Source organism: Poromitra crassiceps (assembly GCF_964638095.1).
Source record: "Poromitra crassiceps genome assembly, chromosome: 4".
NCBI classification, from domain to species: domain Eukaryota; kingdom Metazoa; phylum Chordata; class Actinopteri; order Beryciformes; family Melamphaidae; genus Poromitra; species Poromitra crassiceps.
The window spans coordinates 67,481,588-67,502,707 of NC_139626.1; the positions used below are offsets into that span (position 1 = coordinate 67,481,588).

At 44.6% G+C, this 21,120-nt stretch overlaps 2 protein-coding genes across 2 annotated transcripts in view; both read left to right on the forward strand.

Moving 5' to 3' along the window:
- The window catches only part of LOC310775920 (NLR family CARD domain-containing protein 3-like), a gene marked incomplete at its 3' end in the record, with an annotated part of 420,457 nt that overhangs the window by 235,166 nt on the left and 164,171 nt on the right, over positions 1–21,120 (forward strand). The gene's annotated exons all lie outside the window — the stretch shown is intronic.
- LOC310774944 (NLR family CARD domain-containing protein 3-like) lies at positions 708–19,227 on the forward strand (the record flags this gene model as incomplete). Its single annotated transcript, XM_083635034.1, has 8 exons — positions 708–771; positions 2,020–3,309; positions 3,649–4,120; positions 4,208–4,381; positions 10,132–10,302; positions 10,495–10,541; positions 11,624–11,721; positions 18,715–19,227. The coding sequence occupies 8 exons, from the start codon at positions 708–710 to the stop codon at positions 19,225–19,227; spliced, it is 2,829 nt and encodes a 942-aa protein (XP_083491160.1).

Here is a 21,120-nt window from a genome sequence, read left to right on the forward strand (position 1 = left end):
GATTCCACACTCTCACCGGGCTCTTGATTCCATTTGTTGAAGCAGGCTCTTTCATATATAACGTTCCGCTTGCTGACACAGTATCTGGAGAAGGCTTCCGTGACATGCTGGTATGACTTTTTCTGTGCATCTGTCAGAGGCATTACATTCAGAATATCTTCGGCGTCGTCTCCCGCCGCATACATGAAAGCATTCACTTGAAATTCCTCCGACTGCTTTTCCAGTCCCGACGCTATTCTGTAGCGTTCAAACCGCTTCATCCATCTCGGCCATTCATTAGCGTTTGTAAAGTCGAACTTGCCTGGCGGCGCTAGCTGCGGTATTGCTAATGCTGGAGCTTTGTCTCCCATCTTGAGTCTTTTACTCACAGGTTTAGTCCGTTTCACGCTTTTTTTTCTCTCTCTCTCTTCTTATGAGCTCGTCCGAGCTTCTGACACCATGTTGTGTAATCTTTATGCCTTGAAGATCACTATGTAATAATGAGACGGAGAGCAGGTTATCAAGTAACGTGTGTTTACTAGAAGTTCAGACAGGAAGTTACAAGCGCATGTTAATGTGCGTCCCTCTAACAGGTCCGTGCGGGAACTCCAACCCATAGGTAGAATCCCTATTACAGGACAAAGATGTTCTAGGTTCACAAAAACGCCATCAAAATTAAAAGTAACGGTTGTTTGGCCGCTAGAGGTCGGGGCCCAGGCAGGCCGGAGATGAGGCGAGGACGAGGCTCTCACAACTCGCTACTGGGGCGACTCGGTGGCCACGCCCGGCTCGGTAACCAGGAAGTAGCTGTGGATTGAGGCAGAAAGTGACATTCACATTCAACAATTTTAGAACCATTGTTGTGAAACTAGAATGTTTTGCGCTTTGGGTTAACATTTCTATTTGATAATTATTTGTGAGATCATGTTGAATCTCCATGCTGCACTCTTTAGATCAGTCCGGGCTTTCACTCTCTGTAAGATGTATTTGATTTTGTGTTTTGTCTTTGATTTTGTCTGCAGATTTTAGTATGAAGGTTTAATATGTATATTATTCTGTTCCAGCTGCTTGAGGAGAACATCATCACCTTTGTGAAGAAGGAGCTGAGAGGGTTCCAGAGCGTTCTGAGTCCAGATGAGGCAGAATGCTCAGAGAGTCAGAGGGAGGATGAGGAGGAGGTGGAGACTGAGGAGGAAGAGCAGAGGAGGAGCAGCAGAGAGGCTTTTCTAAACATCACACTGCTCTTCCTGAGGAGAATAAAGCAGAAGGAGCTGGCTGAGGAGCTGCAGAGAAGTAAGAAGCTTTCACAGCTTTAATGTCATGGAGAGAGAGCAAAGATGGTGGAGAATGGGTGAATCATGTCTGTTGGAGCCAGTTTTGTCCTCCCCATCTAATTAATTTGAATGAGGTATGCAAGCCATAGCTGGAAGACGCCATCAAGCCAGAGTTCTCAACCGCAACAAACGAAACAAGAAACAAATTATTATAGAGAACATTTAACTTGAGTTTGGCTTATTTTGATCTAATTTGACTTGTAAAGGCCTGTTTTATTTTTCTGAATATATTTGAGTCATTATTTGTTTGGAATAAGCCAAATAATCCATTCCAACAAGAACATTCCAGATCAACAAACTGAGTAGCCACCATGTTGGAACTTTACGGCGTATAGTGGCTATAGTTTTAAATAAAAAAAAGCCCTGACCATGTCCAAACTGCTGAAAACATAAACATTGGCCAAACAAGATATATTCATTACAAGATAGAAAAGTAAATGAGTGAAATCCCTCTGGATAATCTGGTAAAATTATTAAGTTGTTAATGTGAGTGTAATACGCTGAACACAGTGGTGCACACTGGGAAACAAAACAGCAGCACAGCAGTTGTCTTTCACACTGAGCTGCACACAGTCAGGACCTGTTTGTTCACTCACCAGTGATGAGCTGAAGAGATGTCATGGAGTGGAGATACACATTTACCAGGAAATGTTCACATTTCTCATGTTTACTGAAACATCTGCTCATTGTTCATTTGTTCTTTCAGAAACTCAACATCAACATCCACAACAACAACACAAATCCAGTCTTAAGGAGAGGTTTCAGTGTTTGTTTGAGGGGATTGCTAACGCAGGAAACCCAACACTTCTGGGTCAGATGTACACAGAGCATTACCTCACAGAGGGAGGGAGTGGAGAGGTCAATGATGAACATGAGGTCAGGCAGATTGAAGCAGCATCCAGGAAACCAGCCAGACCAGAAACAACAATCAAATGTGAAGACATCTTTAAACCCTTACCTGGAAGAGACAAACCAACCAGAACATTGATGACAAAGGGAGTGGCTGGCATTGGGAAAACAGTCTTAACACAAAAGTTTACTCTGGACTGGGCTGAAGACAAAGCTAACCAGGATATAGAGTTCATATTTCCATTCACTTTCCGAGAACTGAATCTGCTGAAAGGGAAAAAGTTCTGCCTGGTGGAACTTCTTCATCACTTTTTTCCTGAGACCAAAGAAGCAGGAATCTGTAGGTTTGACAAGTTCCAGGTTGTGTTAATCTTTGACGGTCTGGATGAGTGTCGACTTTCTCTAGACTTCCAGAACAATGAGATTGTGACTAATGTCACAGAGTCGACCTCAGTGGACGTGTTGTTGACAAACCTCATCAAGGGGAAACTGCTTCCCGCTGCTCGCCTCTGGATGACCACACGACCTGCAGCAGCCAATCAGATCCCTCCTGAGTGTGTTGACGTGGTGACCGAGGTGAGAGGCTTCACTGACCAACAGAAAGAGGAGTACTTCAGGAAGAAATTCAGAGATGAGAAGCAGGCCACGAGAATCATCTCCCACATCAAAACTTCACGAACCCTCCTCATCATGTGCCACATCCCACTCTTCTGCTGGATCACTGCTAATGTTCTGGAATGTGTGTTGAAAACCACTGAGATAGGAGAACTGCCCAAGACCATGACTGAGATGTACATCCACTTCCTGGTGGTTCAGTCCAAACTGAACATCAAGTATCATGAGAGAGCTGAGACAGATCCACACATGATTCTTTCTCTGGGAAAACTGGCTTTTGAGCAGCTGGAGAAAGGCAACCTGATCTTCTATGAAGCTGACCTGAAAGAGTGTGGTATTGATATCAGAGCAGCTTCTGTGTACTCAGGAGTGTTCACACAGATCTTTAAAGAGGAGTGTGGGCTATACCAGGACAAGGTCTTCTGCTTTGTCCATCTGAGCATTCAGGAGTTTCTGGCTGCTGTTCATGTCATCATCTCATTCATTGACTCTGGTGTCAATCTGCTGTCAGAACCACAATCAACCTCCACAGACAAATCTATCAATCTGATGTCAGAAAACCAGTCATCCTCCACAGACAAATCTATCAATCTGCTGTCAGAAAACCAGTCAACCTCCACAGACAAATCTGTCAATCTGCTGTCAGAAAACCAGTCAGAACATCAGTCAACCTCCACAGACAAATCTGTCAATCTGCTGTCAGAAAACCAGTCAGAACATCAGTCAACCTCCCACACTGGTGACTATTCTGAATCAATGTCCAGGAAAGGGTTCATGAGTAAATGGCCATTCTCCCTTTTGAAGAAAGCAAAACAAAGAAGAAAGAAAAAAACAGAACAGCCAGGAGCCATGTTAGACGAGCACACGTTAGAAAATAAACCCGAAACTATCTTCTACCAGAGTGCTGTGGACAAGGCTTCACAGAGCCCAAATGGACACCTTGACTTGTTCCTCCGCTTCCTCCTGGGTCTTTCACTGGAGACCAATCAGACTCTCCTACGAGGTCTGCTGCCACAGATAGGAAGTAGCTCACAGACCAATCAGGATACAGTCCAGTACATCAAGGAAAAGATCAGGGAGAATCCGTCTTCAGAGAGAATCATCAATCTGTTCCACTGTCTGAATGAGCTGAATGACCGGTCTCTTGTGAAGCAGATCCAAGACCACATGAGTTTCGGAAGTCTCTCCACAGAGAAATTCTCCCTTACCGAGTGGTCGGCTCTGGCCTTCATCTTAGTGTCATCAGAAGAAGACCTGGACATGTTTGACCTGAAGAAATACTCAGCTTCAGAGGAGGTTCTTCTAAGGCTGCTGCCAGTGGTCAAAGCCTCCAATAAAGCTCTGTAAGTGTATACTAACTGGATAGATTCAATATATGTTGTGAGGAGGGAAATAAACATTTTCAATGTTGTTTTTTCATCACACTTCAGGCTGACTGGCTGTCAGCTGTCAGAGAGAAGCTGTGAAGCTCTGGCCTCAGTTCTTAGCTCCCAGTCCTCTAGTCTGAGAGAGCTGGACCTGAGTGACAATGACCTGCAAGATGCATCAGTGAAGCTGCTCTCTTTTGGACTGCAGAGTCCACACTGCAGACTGGAGACTCTCAGGTCAGGATCACTGTTACTATTCAACAGCCTGTTTAAATTCTGTTTTACGTGCACATTAATATCAGAGAAAATACCTGAACTCTCATTTTCCTGCTGATGTGATGTGAAACCCAACATTCTTCTCTGAGAGAACATGTCATTACTTTCTCACCTCACTGCCTCTTGTTGAAATAGAAAAGTTCACCTGCAAAAACAGATAGGCCTATCTTCATTTGTACTTTTTTTTTTTTAATACACTAAATATTGCAGGCTTCACGCGTTCCTTTCTAGCTGAACTGGCAGCGCTCATTTCTACTGTGCCTCGCTGGTTCCCCCTCGAGGTCTTGCGCGCTTCACATGCTCTCGTATGCAGGTGGGCCGTGTGGCACCCCTCACCTCATTATAGTAATCAGATATTTATGTATTTATGTGATAATTATTTAAAGGCCCATTCCGTCGGTTCTGGCGAGAAATAAATAGCATGGATAGCATCTCCCGCCACAGCTAGAGGATGTGACGTCTCGCGCATTCACGAGCTTGTCTCTTGTCCTAGACGCTAACAGGAAATGGCTGAAGTAGCTTTTAACGTTACGTTCGTCGCTAGCTGCTAGCTAAAGGAAACAACAACACAGACTCCAGAAAAAGTCCAGACTAAATAAATAAATATTTATCTAATGAAGCCCGTCTGGCCAGACAGCAGCAGGTGACCGACATCGGGGGGAAACTAGAGTCAGGACTGTGTTTTCGGTTCATGAAGGAAACTTGCTGCTTGTAGCTACTGTAATGTGGTTTTGACCAGATTAACGTTAGCTGCTTGCTAATGGATTTTCAAGATTCAAGATTTTTACTGTCACTCCGTAGTACAAGTATCTGACCACCTGGTCAGAAACTCTGCTAACATTACCGTCTTGTGTGAAGTAATGCAACCCTAACGTTACTACCGTTATGCTTATGGTCATGGAACATTATTGTTTGACTGTAGTTAGCTGCGGTTGTGAGTCTGCCTATTAGAACCATAACGTTAGCTTGATGCTATACGCGGCTAACTAATAGATTTAGCTATATTTATAGAAATTACCACCAGCCCCACTAATAACGTTACTGTCTTGTGTTGATAATGAATCTAACAGTCGGAAATATGCCTACCGTTAGCCTACTGTCTGTTATGCTTACGGTACATTGTTTGACTGTTCAGTTTGGTCAACTCCAGGCATTACACGGTACCGTACATACAGGGGGAGCAGGCTATTTCCTGGCTTGTGCTAACATGAGTCCACTTCCCGCAGCCAGCAGGCTCTGACTGCAGTTGGCTGCAGTGGGACTGCACATACTAGTAACGTTGGCTTGATGCTAATCGCGGCTAACTAATATTAATTTACATTTATAGAAATGACCACCAGCCCCACTAATAACGTTACCGTCTTGTGTGGATAATGAATTTAATAGTCGTAAATATGCCTAACGTTACTGTTATGCTTATGAAACATTGTTTGATTGTTCAGTTTGGTCAACTCCAGGCATTACACGGTACCGTACATACAGGGGGAGCAGGCTATTTCCTGGCTTGTGCTAACATGAGTATCAACTTACCCGCAGCCAACGCAAGCCAAAACACGACCAAACATGCCACAATAACGTCCCCTAATGCATCCAGAATCCTTCCTGGGCATCTCGAGGCTGATCTGACCGATAAATTGTCCAGGTTGCCGTTTTCAAGTGACTTTTATGAGTTAACGTTACAAAGCAAGGAACAGCTCTGCTGTTTGCCAGGCAACTGCTTGTGCGCGTGCGAGTATGGTGACCGCGCGTCAGCTCGTTCACACGCTGCCTGCAGTTACACTAACGGCCACCGGCGTCAGTAATAGTGAGTATTGACGGATTGGGCCTTTCATTTTTTGTATATTTCTATTACGAATCAAGAGGTAATTAAAACATTTTCACTAAATCATCTTCACATAAATCAACTAAATAATCTTTTATGTGCACTCCAGGGAGTATAAAACAGGTGTTATTTCATTTTAAGAATGACATTTATATGTGTTTACAAATGAAGTCTTCTTGAGTCAAGAACTAAAATGAAAAAACGAACCCGATGCTTGGGTCAACTGTTAATATGAGACTAGAGGTGTAGAGACTAGAGAGGAGGGGGGGGGGGTGTAGCGATTAGAGAGGGGGGGGTGTAGAGACTAGAGGGGAGGGGGGGGGTGTAGAGACTAGAGAGGAGGAGGGGGGGTGTAGAGACTAGAGAGGAGGGGGGGGGGTGTAGAGACTAGAGAGGGGGGGGTGTAGAGTCTAGAGAGGAGGAGGGAGGGGGTGTAGAGACTAGAGAGGGGGGGGTGTAGAGACTAGAGAGGAGGGGGGGAGGTGTATAGACTAGAGAGGAGGAGGGGGGGGGGGCATGTAGAGACTAGAGAGGGGGGGGGGGGTGTAGAGACTAGAGAGGAGGGGGGGGGTGGAGACGTTAGTGTGCTGCACACTAGTCTGCAGACTGCAGCCAGGAATAGTGTTTATGCTAAACAGACTTTTAATGACATTAATCAATGTAGACTACATCAAGAGATAGATTTCAGAAAGTAATTCTCCACTCCATGAAAAACCTTCTATGCATTATTCAGGCGATAGCGTGGGGTGGAGATGTCCAAAAGCCATGTGGGTGATGTCCACATCGCCCAAAAGCCACCAGTCAAAATAGTAGTTGCACTAAAGTTAAACGGTGGAAAAGATGATTTTTACAAGTGGCATTCAAGTCATATCTGACTAGTTTTCAATTTATTTCTCCACAAAAGTTACGTCTCGAATATATAGCCTAATGCAACACTCATCTTCTTGTTGCGTTTTCACGTTTCAAACTGGCAGATGGAGGAAAAGAAACGATTCGACATTCACTTGTTTACTCACCAACTTGGCTATCTTCCAAAAAATCCAGCCACGTAACTGCCTCCATTCATGAAATTAAATAGCACGGGGACATTAATGGTTTCTAAAAGTGCCATGTAACTATTAATCAACTATTTATTAACTGTTTATAGGCTATAATAATCTTGTCTCGCTCGCTTTCCCTCTCACCCCCAACCGCTCACTCACTCACTCCACACTCTGGACATGAGGCTGGACAATGATTGTCTATCTCGGACCCAAATCTGGAAATATGTTTTCTTATTAGAATGATTTTGTTCCTGAACTATCTGTAATGTTGATCAAGAGAAAACGGTGAAACTGATCAAAATAGTAATTCTACAGTCTCTAAGGCTGCATTTACACTGCAGGTCTTGATGCTCAGATCCAACTTTTTGCCTGCATCTGATTTATTTGACCTTCTGCTTACACTACTTTTAAAAGTGACCCATATCTGATATGTGTGTGTTTACACTTGCACTTTACACTTGCTTCACTTGAAACAACCTGCATGTGTACATGAGGAATAAACTCATGATTGAGTAGCACAGACCAGACGGTACAGCACAAGTCCCTACAGGAATATTATAGAAATATAGAGATATTATAGAGATAGGGAACCACACAATATGCTTCCTAAACTCATTCTCAAGCACCACTGACTCACCAAGTCCAGAAATATTAAATGAATATTAAATCCTCGTGCTGATATTAAGCACATGAAAAGAGCTGCATGGTAAACAGTATCTTTCTCCTCCTCCTTTGATAGAAACGTTAATAATAAACTGACTGGGAGCATAATTCTTGTGCGGACATTATTTTACCGTGTTTCTCAAGTAGTTGATTTGTCCACCTGATTATTGAGACTCTGATGTGCAGGAATATTTCACATAAGCGGGTTCCTTGTGAAGCAGAAAGCAAAATAAATAATTAGCCTATCAAATAAACAGGCTGCATCTGAGGATATTTCCTTTTTATGAACCTCCAACATTTAAGAAACTGACACGTAGGATATATAATCACAGAATGACCAAGCGAAAGTAAAAGAGATGATGTAGCCTGTTATTTTTTGGAGACAATTGGAGTTTGAAAATAGAGCTGTTTGGATATAATCATCTGTGCATTGAGAGATGCATTTCAGGAGGCATTTTGAACAAAATTGGACTTACGGACCGATGTTTTGATTAAAGCCTTATTGTCGGAACGGGGGCGAAACACACTGCAGTCAACAGCTGAGTAGCCTACAGCCTCTGGAAGCTGAACACACACACACACACACACATGTCAACAGCTGAGTAGCCTACAGCCTCTGGAAGCTGAAGACACACACACACACACACACACACACACACACACACACACACACACACACACACACACACATGTCAACAGCTGAGTAGCCTACAGCCTCTGGAAGCTGAAGACACACACATTTTCAATCAGGTGCGACTCGCAATGAGAGGAAATATCTGATATGTCCGCTTAGATTCCAGTCACATCGCATTGGGCCATGTCTGATTCATATCTGATTTATTTCCACATGTGACTGAGGCCTGAATCGGACCTGACAATATCCTGATCCATGTGCTTTTTTGCTGCTCACACTGTCATGACACATATCAGATATGTGCCACTTGAGAGCAAAACATCTGAATTGAGTCACCAATGCCATTCATATGGTCCCCATATGAAAAATACATTGCATTCAAATGAAAAAGAAAAAGAAAACATGGCTCCTGTTGAATTAATCGAGGACTGAAGCCTTGCACTTGTTGCAGGCTACATTTAAATTAAGCCCTACTACCACTTTGGAATATGTTTTTATATATTCATTTTTGTGCTCTCAAGTAGGTTGATTACAGCTGAACGTGAGTGGAGAAATATCACTAAACCGACGTAAAAAGGTTACATAAACGTCTCCAAAGCGCACGGTGCCGTGTGCGCAATGGAGCTGAGGCTGACGTTGGGTTGGACATGGTCATACATGTCAGAATAGCCTACTACTATCTAAGCAATTTAATATGGGATCGCCTGCACACAGATTATTCATATCTAGGCTACTCCTGCATTTTGCAGCTGCAACTGTGTTGCTTTTGGCCTGTATGATGTGATTGAACTTCATATTATTTCCAGCATAGTCCTTGTATGAAATATGGAGATATGCGACTACTGCAAATACCACAAAATAGGTTATTTTTTATAAATGAAATCTATGCCCGCACGTACCGTGTCGATTCAGTTCAGCAGCCTTTTTAAATTGTATTATCATTATTTTTTTATTGATAGCCTATTAGCCTATAGGAATTATTCCATCAGTGCGACCAAACATCATGACCAGACTCATTCCTGCGGTACTCTATTAGAGAGATGGGATTGAAGGGAGAGATGGAGGAGAATAAAGAAATGTTCTTTATGTTAAACATTCGATTAATTGACTGCCTTTCATCTTAAAAGGTAAACGCTAAATATTAATACATGAAGGTAAGAAGATCTTGAAGGGTTATAAAAACGGGGATTACAAAAGGCATGTATTGAGTATGTGTGTAGTTCTTCAAATATCTAGCCTCTTAATTTTGCTCTCAAAGTGCACCAATTAAATTGATTGATTGAAAAAAAGGAGGAAAAAATAAAAAAAAACTTCCGGGGGAGTATGCCCCCGGACCCACGTGGAGGGTCCAAGCTTCCGATTTTATTGTGCCCCCCCCCCCCCCCCCCCGACTTCTCCTTTATTTGGAAAAAAAGGAAACATTTAACAGATAATTATCAAACTATAACTACAAACTATATCACTGAAGAAAATGATTTGCTGTGTGTGTGTGTGTGTGTGTGTGTGTGTGTGTGTGTGTGTGTGTGTGTGTGTGTGTGTGTGTGTGTAGGCTGTCAGGCTGTCTGCTCACAGAGGAAGGCTGTGCTTCTCTGGCCTCAGCTCTGAGCTCCAACCCCTCCCATCTGAGAGAGCTGGACCTGAGCTACAATCATCCAGGAGCCTCAGGAGAACTGCTCACTGCTGGACTGGAGGATCCACACTGGAGACTGGACTCCCTCAGGTATTGAGAGCCAACGTATGCTAGAAGGCTGAGAGTCACACACATTTTCTCTGTCAGACTGAGAAGATGAGGAATAATGTTTAATGTTTAATGGAGGACATGAGTGGAGCTCCTTCATATTGAAGGATATTAAATGTCCATGTTTCCATCATCAAAGATAATCTGCTGGTCTGACTTTGTTTATTCCTCCAGGGTGGATCATGGTGGAGAGCAGAGGCTGAAACCAGGCCTGAGGAAATGTAAGTGTGTATTTAGTTTGATTCATGAAAACAAAGGAGCACATTCAATTACTGAGATAGAAAGTCCATCTACACCACATCTACATTCACATCCTACTGACTCAGGATGATGACATCATGTGACATCATCAAACTGCTGAGAAATTAATGATCAAACTCAATAAATGAACAAATAACCAGATCAGGTCGTGTTTCACTTTGCTGCTAACTCAGTCATTTTTTGACAAATTGGCTTAAGTCCAGGATTTTCTATTTCACAAAGCCAGTTAACAATTTAGCCAGACTTGTTACCAGCTGCAACAGAGCCTTCAAGGAAAATCTTGGTATTTTTCAACCTGGACCATATTTTCATAACTTTTTGTGTCTGTAACTAATGTGAGCAAGACACAATTTAATTGTTAAATTGTACATTATTACACAGATATCCCTTCTGCTTGATTAAGTCTCATGAGAGTCTCGCTCAAGTCTCGTGAGAGTTGCGTTGTTGCAGGAAGTCTGCTGTAGTGGCAAGCCAGGAGCAGCCATGTTTGGTTTAGAGCCGGCATGTCAGAGATTCGGCCCGCGGGCCAGATCTGACCCCCCATGCAGTTTTTTTTTCAACTTTATGATTATTGAGCAAGTTTCAGCATACAAACACACCTTCCAGTTGTAAAATATTTATTGTTTTTGTTCTTCCAAATAAAATTCCATAGTTACATTCTGTTTAGATGTATTTGACTCATTTTCCAACCTTTCCCCAAGCCCATCAAACCTCCATACTCCACTCTCTCAACGTCCACTCTCCCAGCTAACCAACCTGCATGCCATCCCCACCTCACCTCCACACACCTACACAGACACACACTCATGCACCCCACCTCAACTCATCACTTCTATCCATAGAGGACAGTACCTTACAGAAACAGTTTCAGATGTTTTGGGTTGAAGGGGAAAAAGCCTCTGTAGCGACTGGCTACAGGTGATGATGATTCCTCTGTTCTGCAGCTTAACTTATTGGCAGTAAAACAGCCTACAAGTCGACACAGAAGACTTTTACACATAAAAAGCAATGAACTAAGGGGAAAGTTCTGCAACTCTTAAAGGCTTTACATACTTCCACATTAAACCCCTCGCCGAATACGCCGAGGGGTGCGCTGCAGCTGAGCCTCCCGGCACAGCCTGCGTGCAGCTCCTCAAAAATGTGATTCGACGCAAATGACGTGAACAGCACAAGTATAATATAACTAGGGATCTCGCGCCCTCGATTCCTCAAATCCTGCAGCTCGCCAAGCTGGCCCTGCAGCTTGTATTCGCAGATCGGCCGCTGCACTGCCTTGCCCGCAGCTCGGCTGAGACCAGCATCACTGATGATGTCACATTTATGAGATCACTGATGATGTCACAGTGGGATTTATGACATCAGTGGGATTTATGACATCACTGATGTCACAGTGGGATTTATGACATCACGGATGATGTCACAGTGGGATTTATGACATCACAGTGGGACAGAGAAACAGAAAAACAAACAGACAGACAGACAGACAGACAGACAGACAGACAGACAGACAGACAGAAAGAGCCCCAGCTCCCATTTATATACTGATGATGATGATGATGGGGAGTTAACAGGAGAGAATGAAAGCTATTAATAAGTATACTGTAGCACTACATTCTTTCCTTGGGCTAACTTGTAGTCACTGAAATCCCAGTGAAACAATTTACTATTTTTTTTGTTGCAGACTTCCCTGCGACCCCTCGTCAAGCTGATGTTCGAGTATACAGGACTAGCTGCTGCCGGCAAGGCTCCAAGTCAAGACGGACACAGAAGTATATTTAAACCTTTAGTGTTGATGTAACTGGCAATAAAACAGCAATAGAGACGTCTTGTGTCCGTTAATTTACTATGTCAAATTAGCTACCGTAGTGTGTGTGTGTGTGTGTGTGTGTGTGTGTGTGTGTGTGTGTGTGTGTGTGTGTGCAGATGTCTCGATCTCTCCCGATACGTCCTTTGAGTCTCAGTCTCATCCAACACTTTTCGTGAGACACCTGTCGACACCTGTCTAACATCTAACATTAAAACAGCCTTAAACCTACTGGTCCTAAACCTACAGGACAGCTAACCACGGTATCTGAACCTATTCTAGACAGATAATGAATTAATTCATTACTCAGATATTCAAACACAATATGTATGTAATTATTATTGGGAATAGTTGTAGGAAATGTCTTCTCTAGCACATATGACAGGCTAGTAGCCTATTCTACTACTCTACTTTGTAATTTTGTGGTTTGGTTTTCATGTGCCAACATGCAATTTATCATTCTCTCATCATCAACCACAATATGTAGCGTAATTATTGTTAATACATGTATGAATAGGAAACATGCTTTCTGTGCCACTTATGGCACTAAGCTATTTCAAATAATAAATATCCACGTGTTGATGAGTCAAATAGCCTAAACTTAATCTGGCCCCCATGAGGTCTTATTTGAACAAATCCGGCCCACAACCTAATATGAGTCTGGCACCCCTGGTTAGAGTAACAGAAAGCGTAGGTAATGTTATCTGCAGTGTTGTGCAAGTTCACACTTCACAAGAGCTTAGCTCAAAGTTCAGCTCACACAGATGAAAATGAACTACTTCGCCTTCATAGTTATGACAGCAAAACCGCTTACTTACAACATGCATGTAAACACAATGGTTATCGAGGTAGGAAGAGAGCGAGAAAAAGAAGAATAAGAGCACAGTTAACTCCTGCAGTGTGAATGATAGAATTAAGGATAAAAAGAGGTCAGTAGAAGTAGCTTATACAGAGGTCAGATACTGTAGATCGGGATCAAGACAAGATCAAGAGGGACCAGAGGTTCATCAGTCCGGAGCTGGCGGGATCATTTGGATGCCCTTTATATATTCTGAAAAAAGGCTGTGAGATTTTATAGTACCTGTGCAGGGGGACCAAACGCCCGGTCCTTGGTCCGATGAAAAGAGGTGGTCTCGGTCTGGATCAAACTGCACCATCGCTTGCAGTGTGAAAGCATTTTTGGGATAGTTTGGACTTTCGGACCAAATACAGGAAAGTTTAGTTTAACGAGGCTATTGTCAGAGAAACAATGAAAAATGAGCCACTGTAGCACATGGTGGGAGGAGGAGAGCACGTTTTTTAATTGAAATATCCGACGATGTTGTAAAAAGTCAAAAGGGGAAACATTCCAACACTTAAACGTTAGGTAGGCTATTTTCAGAGAGGATGAGAGTGAGAGAGGATATCCTACTGTAGGCTATGAGAGGAGGGGAGAGCTGAAGATAAAGAAATTACTTGCTTTTTTTAATCATATTGCATCACTGTAAGAAGCAAACACACAGACACAAACTAGTCCCTTAATGAATATCAGACACAGCGCAGGCAGACAGACATACCACCACCTCACTCAACAGACAGGGAATGATTGACAGGTGTTCCAGCAGGCTAAAGGTGGATCTTTTATGGAGATATAAGCTGCAGCTTATTGTTATAGAGGCTAATAGCCTGGTCATGAAATGACTTGAAATGAGTGGTGTGAGTCAACCTCCAAAACACTGTTTCAAATGACAAAGGAAATACCTCCCCCCCCCGATACCAACAAACCCATCAAAACATCACATTCACATCAAGCCAACATCAGACGTCACGATCTATCAATGTCAAGTATAGTGAGACACAGTTCACACAGGTTTGTTATATCATCTTACAAAGTCAGAAGAATAAATACTCAGTAAATACCAGTAAATACCCCCCCCCCCCCCCCCCCACCCCCCCCCCCCCCCCCCCCCCCCCCACACACACACACACACACGCACGCACACACAGTCTCTGGGCAGGTATGTGCAGGCATGTCAGAGCATGTGCAGGCATGTCCAGGCATGTGCAGGCATGTCCAGGCATGTGCAGGCATGTGCAGGCATGTGCAGGCATGTCCAGGCATGTGCAGGCATGTCCATGTGCAGGCATGTCCAGGCATGTCCAGGCATGTGCAGGCATGTGCAGGCATGGCTTAGCCTACGTTCACACAGAGAACCTACGCCTTGCCTTGCCTCAACCCACGCCTACGCCTGCAGACCTTGAGCTGGGTGTGAACCGATCACACTGGACGCCTATTCCACACTGAACCTGGAGCCGAGTCACAAGCGCCTCTCCTCTCTCCCGACTGTATTTTTTCACGTGTGGTCCAGAATTATCATGGGTAGGTAAAATAAATCTGATATATTTAATGTTCTATTGATGCTGGATATGTATAACCAGGTCTGACTATAGTCGGACTTTTTAGAGAGGTAATCTTGCAAGAATATGTGCTGGCACAACAACATTGTCCATCTTGCTTCTTCGGTCGCTATTCTCTCTCCTGAAGATTTGTTTGCCGACAGGGAGAAAGCCCCACGTGTAGCCACCCGTCAATCTCTCTCTCTCTCTCTCTCTCTCTCTCTCTGCTCAACACTGTTGTAGTAACTCGTTGTCGCGTTTTTCTTTCATGTCTTGACAGAAGAAGCCTGCCTGCACGCGCCTAGTCGGCTCGAAAATAGAACTCACGCCTAAACGATAAAATCGGCAAGGCACAGGCAAGGCGTGGGTACACGCAGGGTTCACGCTCAGGCGCCCGGTGTACACAGCCTTGTTGACTAAAACGGACGCCTATTTAAAAGCGTGGGTAAAGGCAAGGCATAGGCTGGTTTTAGGCTGGTTTCACACCGACGACCCAAGCCTTGCCTATGCCTTGCCTTTACCCACGCTTTTTAATAGGCGTCCGTTTTAGTCAACGAGGCTGTGTACACCGGGCGCCTGAGCGTGAACCCTGCGTGTACCCACGCCTTGCCTATGCCTTGCCGATTTTATCGAATAGGCGTGAGTTCTATTTTGAAGCCGACAAGGCGCGTGCAGGCAGACTTCTTCTGTCAAGCCATGAAAGAAAAACGCACAATATCCGTCGGAAATGGAAAAGTCAACTGAATTTCAAAATAAAATGGAGTTACTACAACATGTTGAGCAGAGAGACAGAGATATTGACGGGTGGCTATCACGTGGGGCTTTCTCCCCGTCGGCAAACAAATCTTCATGAGAGAGAATAGCGACCGAAGAAGCAAGATGGACAATGTTGTTGTGCCAGGCTGCCAGCACATATTCTTGCAAGATCACCTCTCTAAAATGTCCGACTATAGTCAGACCTGGTTATACATATCCAGCATCAATATAACATTAAATATATCCGATTTATTTTAACTAGAGGCTACCCATGACAATTCTGGACAACACGTGAAAAAATACAGTCGGGAGAGAGGAGAGGCGCTTGTGACTCGGCTCCAGGTTCGGCGTGCAAAAGGCGTGCGGTGTGATCGCAAAAGCGTGTAGCAGGTTCACGCCCAGCTCGGCGTAGGCGTGGGTTGAGGCAAGGCAAGGCTTAGGTCGTCGGTGTGAAACCAGCCTTACACCGACGACCCAAGCCTTGCCTATGCCTTGCCTTTACCCACGCTTTTTAATAGGCGTCCGTTTTAGTCAACGAGGCTGTGTACACCGGGTGCCTGAGCGTGAACCCTGCGTGTACCCAAGCCTTGCCTATGCCTTGCCGATTTTATCGAATAGGCGTGAGTTCTATTTTGAAGCCGACAAGACGCGTGCAGGCAGACTTCTTCTGTCAAGCCATGAAAGAAAAACGCACAATATCCGTCGGAAATGGAAAAGTCAACTGAATTTCAAAATAAAATGTAGTTACTACAACATGTTGAGCAGAGAGACAGAGATATTGACGGGTGGCTATCACGTGGGGCTTTCTCCCCGTCGGCAAATAAATCTTCATGAGAGAGAATAGCGACCGAAGAAGCAAGATGGACAATGTTGTTGTGCCAGGCTGCCAGCACATATTCTTGCAAGATCACCTCTCTAAAATGTCCGACTATAGTCAGACCTGGTTATACATATTCAGCATCAATATAACATTAAATATATCCGATTTATTTTACCTAGAGGCTACCCATGACAATTCTGGACAACACGTGAAAAAATACAGTCGGGAGAGAGGAGAGGCGCTTGTGACTCGGCTCCAGGTTCGGCGTGCAAAAGGCGTGCGGTGTGATCGCAAAAGCGTGTAACAGGTTCACGCCCAGCTCGGCGTAGGCGTGGGTTGAGGCAAGGCAAGGCTTGGGTCGTCGGTGTGAAACCAGCCATAGGCAAGGCTTGGGTCCCCGGTGAACTAAGCCTTAGGCTGGTTTCACACCGACGACCCACGCCTTGCCTTGCCTCAACCCACGCCTACGCCGAGCTGGGCGTGAACCTGTTACACGCTTTTGCGATCACACCGCACGCCTTTTGCACGCCGAACCTGGAGCCGAGTCACAAGCGCCTCTCCTCTCTCCCGACTGTATTTTTTCACGTGTTGTCCAGAATTGTCATGGGTAGCCTCTAGGTAAAATAAATCTGATATATTTAATGTTCTATTGATGCTGGATATGTATAACCAGGTCTGACTATAGTCGGACATTTTAGAGAGGTGATCTTGCAAGAATAGGCTATGTGCTGGCAGCCTGGCACAACAACATTGTCCATCTTGCTTCTTCGGTCGCTATTCTCTCTCATGAAGATTTGTTTGCCGACGGGGAGAAAGCCCCACGTGATAGCCACCCGTCAATCTCTTGTCTCTCTGCTCAACATGTTGTAGTAACTCCATTTTATTTTGAAATTCAGTTGACTTTGCAATTTCCGACGGATATCTTGCGTTTTTCTTTCATGGCTTGACAGAAGAAGCCTGCCTGCACGCGCCTTGTCGGCTTCAAAATAGAACTCACGCCTATTCAATAAAATCGGCAAGGCACAGGCAAGGCGTGGGTACACGCAGGGTTCACGCTCAGGCGGCCGGTGTACACAGCCTCATTGACTAAAACGGACGCCTATTAAAAAGCGTGGGTAAAGGCAAGGCATAGGCAAGGCTTGGGTCGTCGGTGTGAAACCAGCCTTAGGCTGGTTTCACACCGACGACCCACGCCTTGCCTTGCCTCAACCCACGCCTACGCCGAGCTGGGCGTGAACCTGTTACACGCTTTTGCGATCACACCGCACGCCTTTTGCACGCCGAACCTGGAGCCGAGTCACAAGCGCCTCTCCTCTCTCCCGACTGTATTTTTTCACGTGTTGTCCAGAATTGTCATGGGTAGCCTCTACTCTAGGTAAAATAAATCGGATATATTTAATGTTCTATTGATGCTGGATATGTATAACCAGGTCTGACTATAGTCGGACATTTTAGAGAGGTGATCTTGCAAGAATATGTGCTGGCACAACAACATTGTCCATCTTGCTTCTTCGGTCGCTATTCTCTCTCATGAAGATTTGTTTGCCGACAGGGAGAAAGCCCCACGTGATAGCCACCCGTCAATCTCTCTCTCGCTCTCTCTCTCTGCTCAATACTGTTGTAGAAACTCCATTTTATTTTGAAATTCAGTTGACTTTGCCAGTTCCCATGGATATTGTCGCGTTTTTCTTTCATGGCTTGACAGAAAAGCCTGCCTGCACGCGCCTTGTCGGCGTGAAAATAGAACTCTCGCCTATTCGATAAAATCGGCAAGGCACAGGCAAGGCGTGGGTACACGCAGGGTTCACGCTCAGGCGCCCGGTGTACACAGCCTCATTGACTAAAACGGACGCCTATTTAAAAGCGTGGGTAAAGGCAAGGCATAGGCAAGGCTTGGGTCGCCGGTGTGAAACCAGCCTTATGCCACCTCATGCCACACACACACACACACACACACACACACACACACACACACAGTGCTGTCACACACACACACACACACACACACTAAGACACTGCAACACACACACACACACACACACACACACACACACAGTGCTGTCACACACACACACACACACACACACACACACACACACACACACACATACTAAGACACTGCAACACACACACATACACACACACACACACACACACACACACACACATGCACACACACACACACACACACACACACACACACGCACACACACACACACGCACACACACACACACACACATGCACACACAGTGCTGTCAGTCGCACTGAGCCCAACACAATAAAGATGAGTGGACAATAAAGACATTCTGTTCTATTCTATTCTAAGCTGCTGCTGTGTTGTGTCTTGTTGTCTCATCAGATGGATGTGAACTCACACTGGACCCAAACACAGCATGCAGATACCTCCTCCTGTCTGAAGACAACAGAAAGGTGACGATGATGAAAGAGTATCAGTCATATCCTGATCACCCAGAGAGATTTGACAGCTGTGTTCAGCTGCTGTGTAGAGATGGTCTGTCTGGTCGCTGTTACTGGGAGGTGGAGAGGAAAGGAAAGGTTGGTATAGGAGTGACTTACAGAGGAATCAGAAGGAAAGGACGTGATGACTGTCACATTGGAAATAATGAAAAGTGCTGGTGTCTGGCCTGCTCTGATGATTGTTACATTGCCCTGCACAATAAGAAATCAACATACATATCTTCCCCCTCCCCCTCCAACAGAGTAGCAGTGTATCTGGACTGGCCTGCTGGCTCTCTGTCCTTCTACAGAGTTTCCTCTGACACACTGATGCACCTCCACACCTTCACCTCCACCTTCACTGAACCACTTTACCCTGCGTTTGGGTTTAACTCTGATGGCTCAGTGTCTCTGTGTCAGATAGAGGAGTGAGAGAGAAACACTCACACTGTGACCAAACAGCTGCTGAGATGATGCTTCACTCTGTACAGGATCACACACACACACACACACACACACACACACACACACACACAACACACACACACACACACACACACACACACACACACACACACACACACACACACACACATACACACACACACACATGCACACATGCATATTGTTCAGGTCATGGCTGACTGTAGAGGAGTGACCGTTTCTCCTCTCCTTTCCTCTGTATGAGAGAGAGAGACGTCACAACACTGACCCACGGCACCGTGCCCCCCCCCCCCACACACACACACTTAAACAGAGTGGAGTGAATGTGGTAACTGAACAGTTGTAACTTCACATGGACAACAACAGACTAGAGGTTACAGAAACATCATTATCTGTGTCTGTCTCTGTTTAACCAACACAATGATCTGTCTCTGTATCCACATAGAAGACAGGAAGTGGGCGTGGTTTATACCGGAAGTCACGAACATCGGGCAAATGTCTTTTCTAACCTAACATTCATTGTCAATACAATGTTTGTGCCTTCAAATAACACATTGCTTTAATATTGGTAGATAATTATTAAATATATTGCCAAATCCTCCTGTTGTAGTCTCTCTCTCTCTCTCTCTTTCTCTCCCTTTCTCTCTCTCCCTCTCTCTCTCCCTTTCTCTCTCTGCTTCTCTCTGTGTCTGTCTCTCTCTCTGTGTCTCTCTCTCTCCCTTTCTCTCTCTCTCTGCATGACCATAGTGAATTAGTGTTGCCAAAGCACTTAGTACATGGTAATACAGACGGAGGGGAAAATAGTTTGTAACAAACAAAACACAAAACATGATGTTACTGTAACATTATATAGTTCAAACAACAACAACCATGTCAACAATGAAATATACATTGATTGTGTTTGAAATGGAGAGAAGGAAGGACGTTTCTCTCTCCTCTCTCCCTTTCTCTGTCTCTCTCCCTTTCTCTCTGTCTCTCTCTCCCTTTCTCTGTCTCTCTCTCCCTTTCTCTCTGTCTCTCCCTTTCTCTGTTTCTCTCTGTCTCTCTCTTTCTCTCTGTTTCTCTCTCTGTATGTGTCTCTATGTCTCTTTCTCTCTCTGTTTCTCTCTGTCTCTCTGTCCCTTTCTCTCTGTTTCTCTCTCTGTATCTCTCTCTCTGTTTCTCTCTGTCTCTCTGTCCCTTTCTCTCCGTCTCTCTCTCTCCCTTTCTCTGTTTCTCTCTGTCTCTCTCTTACGGCAGTCTGGACAGCCATTCACGAAACAAACTACAACGCATAATCAAAAAAGCTTCAAAAATCATAGGCACCTCCCATCACTAGACTCACTCTACCATAAACGCACAATCACAAGAGCACAAAAGATCATTTCTGACTCATCTCACCCAGCTGTTCCAACTGTTGCCCTCTGGCCGGCGCTATAGATCCATTTCCACCAAAACAACTCGGTTCAAAAACAACTTTTTCCCCACTGCCATCAGGTCACTGAAGTCTACTCACTCCTGAAGCAATCCATCATTTCTGTTCATGTTGAATGTCCTGTATTTGTGTTTATATGCTACCTGTACTGTCTGTGTATTGTTTTCATATCTGTACTGTCCATGTTTTTTCTGCTGACACAGTAGCTAATGTGCCATAATATAATATGCTGTACCAAAAGCAAATTCTGCCGACTTTGTTGTGCAGTCCTTAATAAATTAATCTGAATCTCTTTCTCTCCGTTTCTCTCTCTGGATGTGTCTCTTTCTCTCTCTGTGTGTCTCTCTCTGTTTCTCTCTGTGTGTCTCTCTCCGTTTCTCTGTCTCTTTCTCTCTGTCTCTTTCTCTCTCCGTTTCTCTCTCTCTCTCTCTGTCCGTCTCTGTCAAATCAATTCAAATGGCTTTATT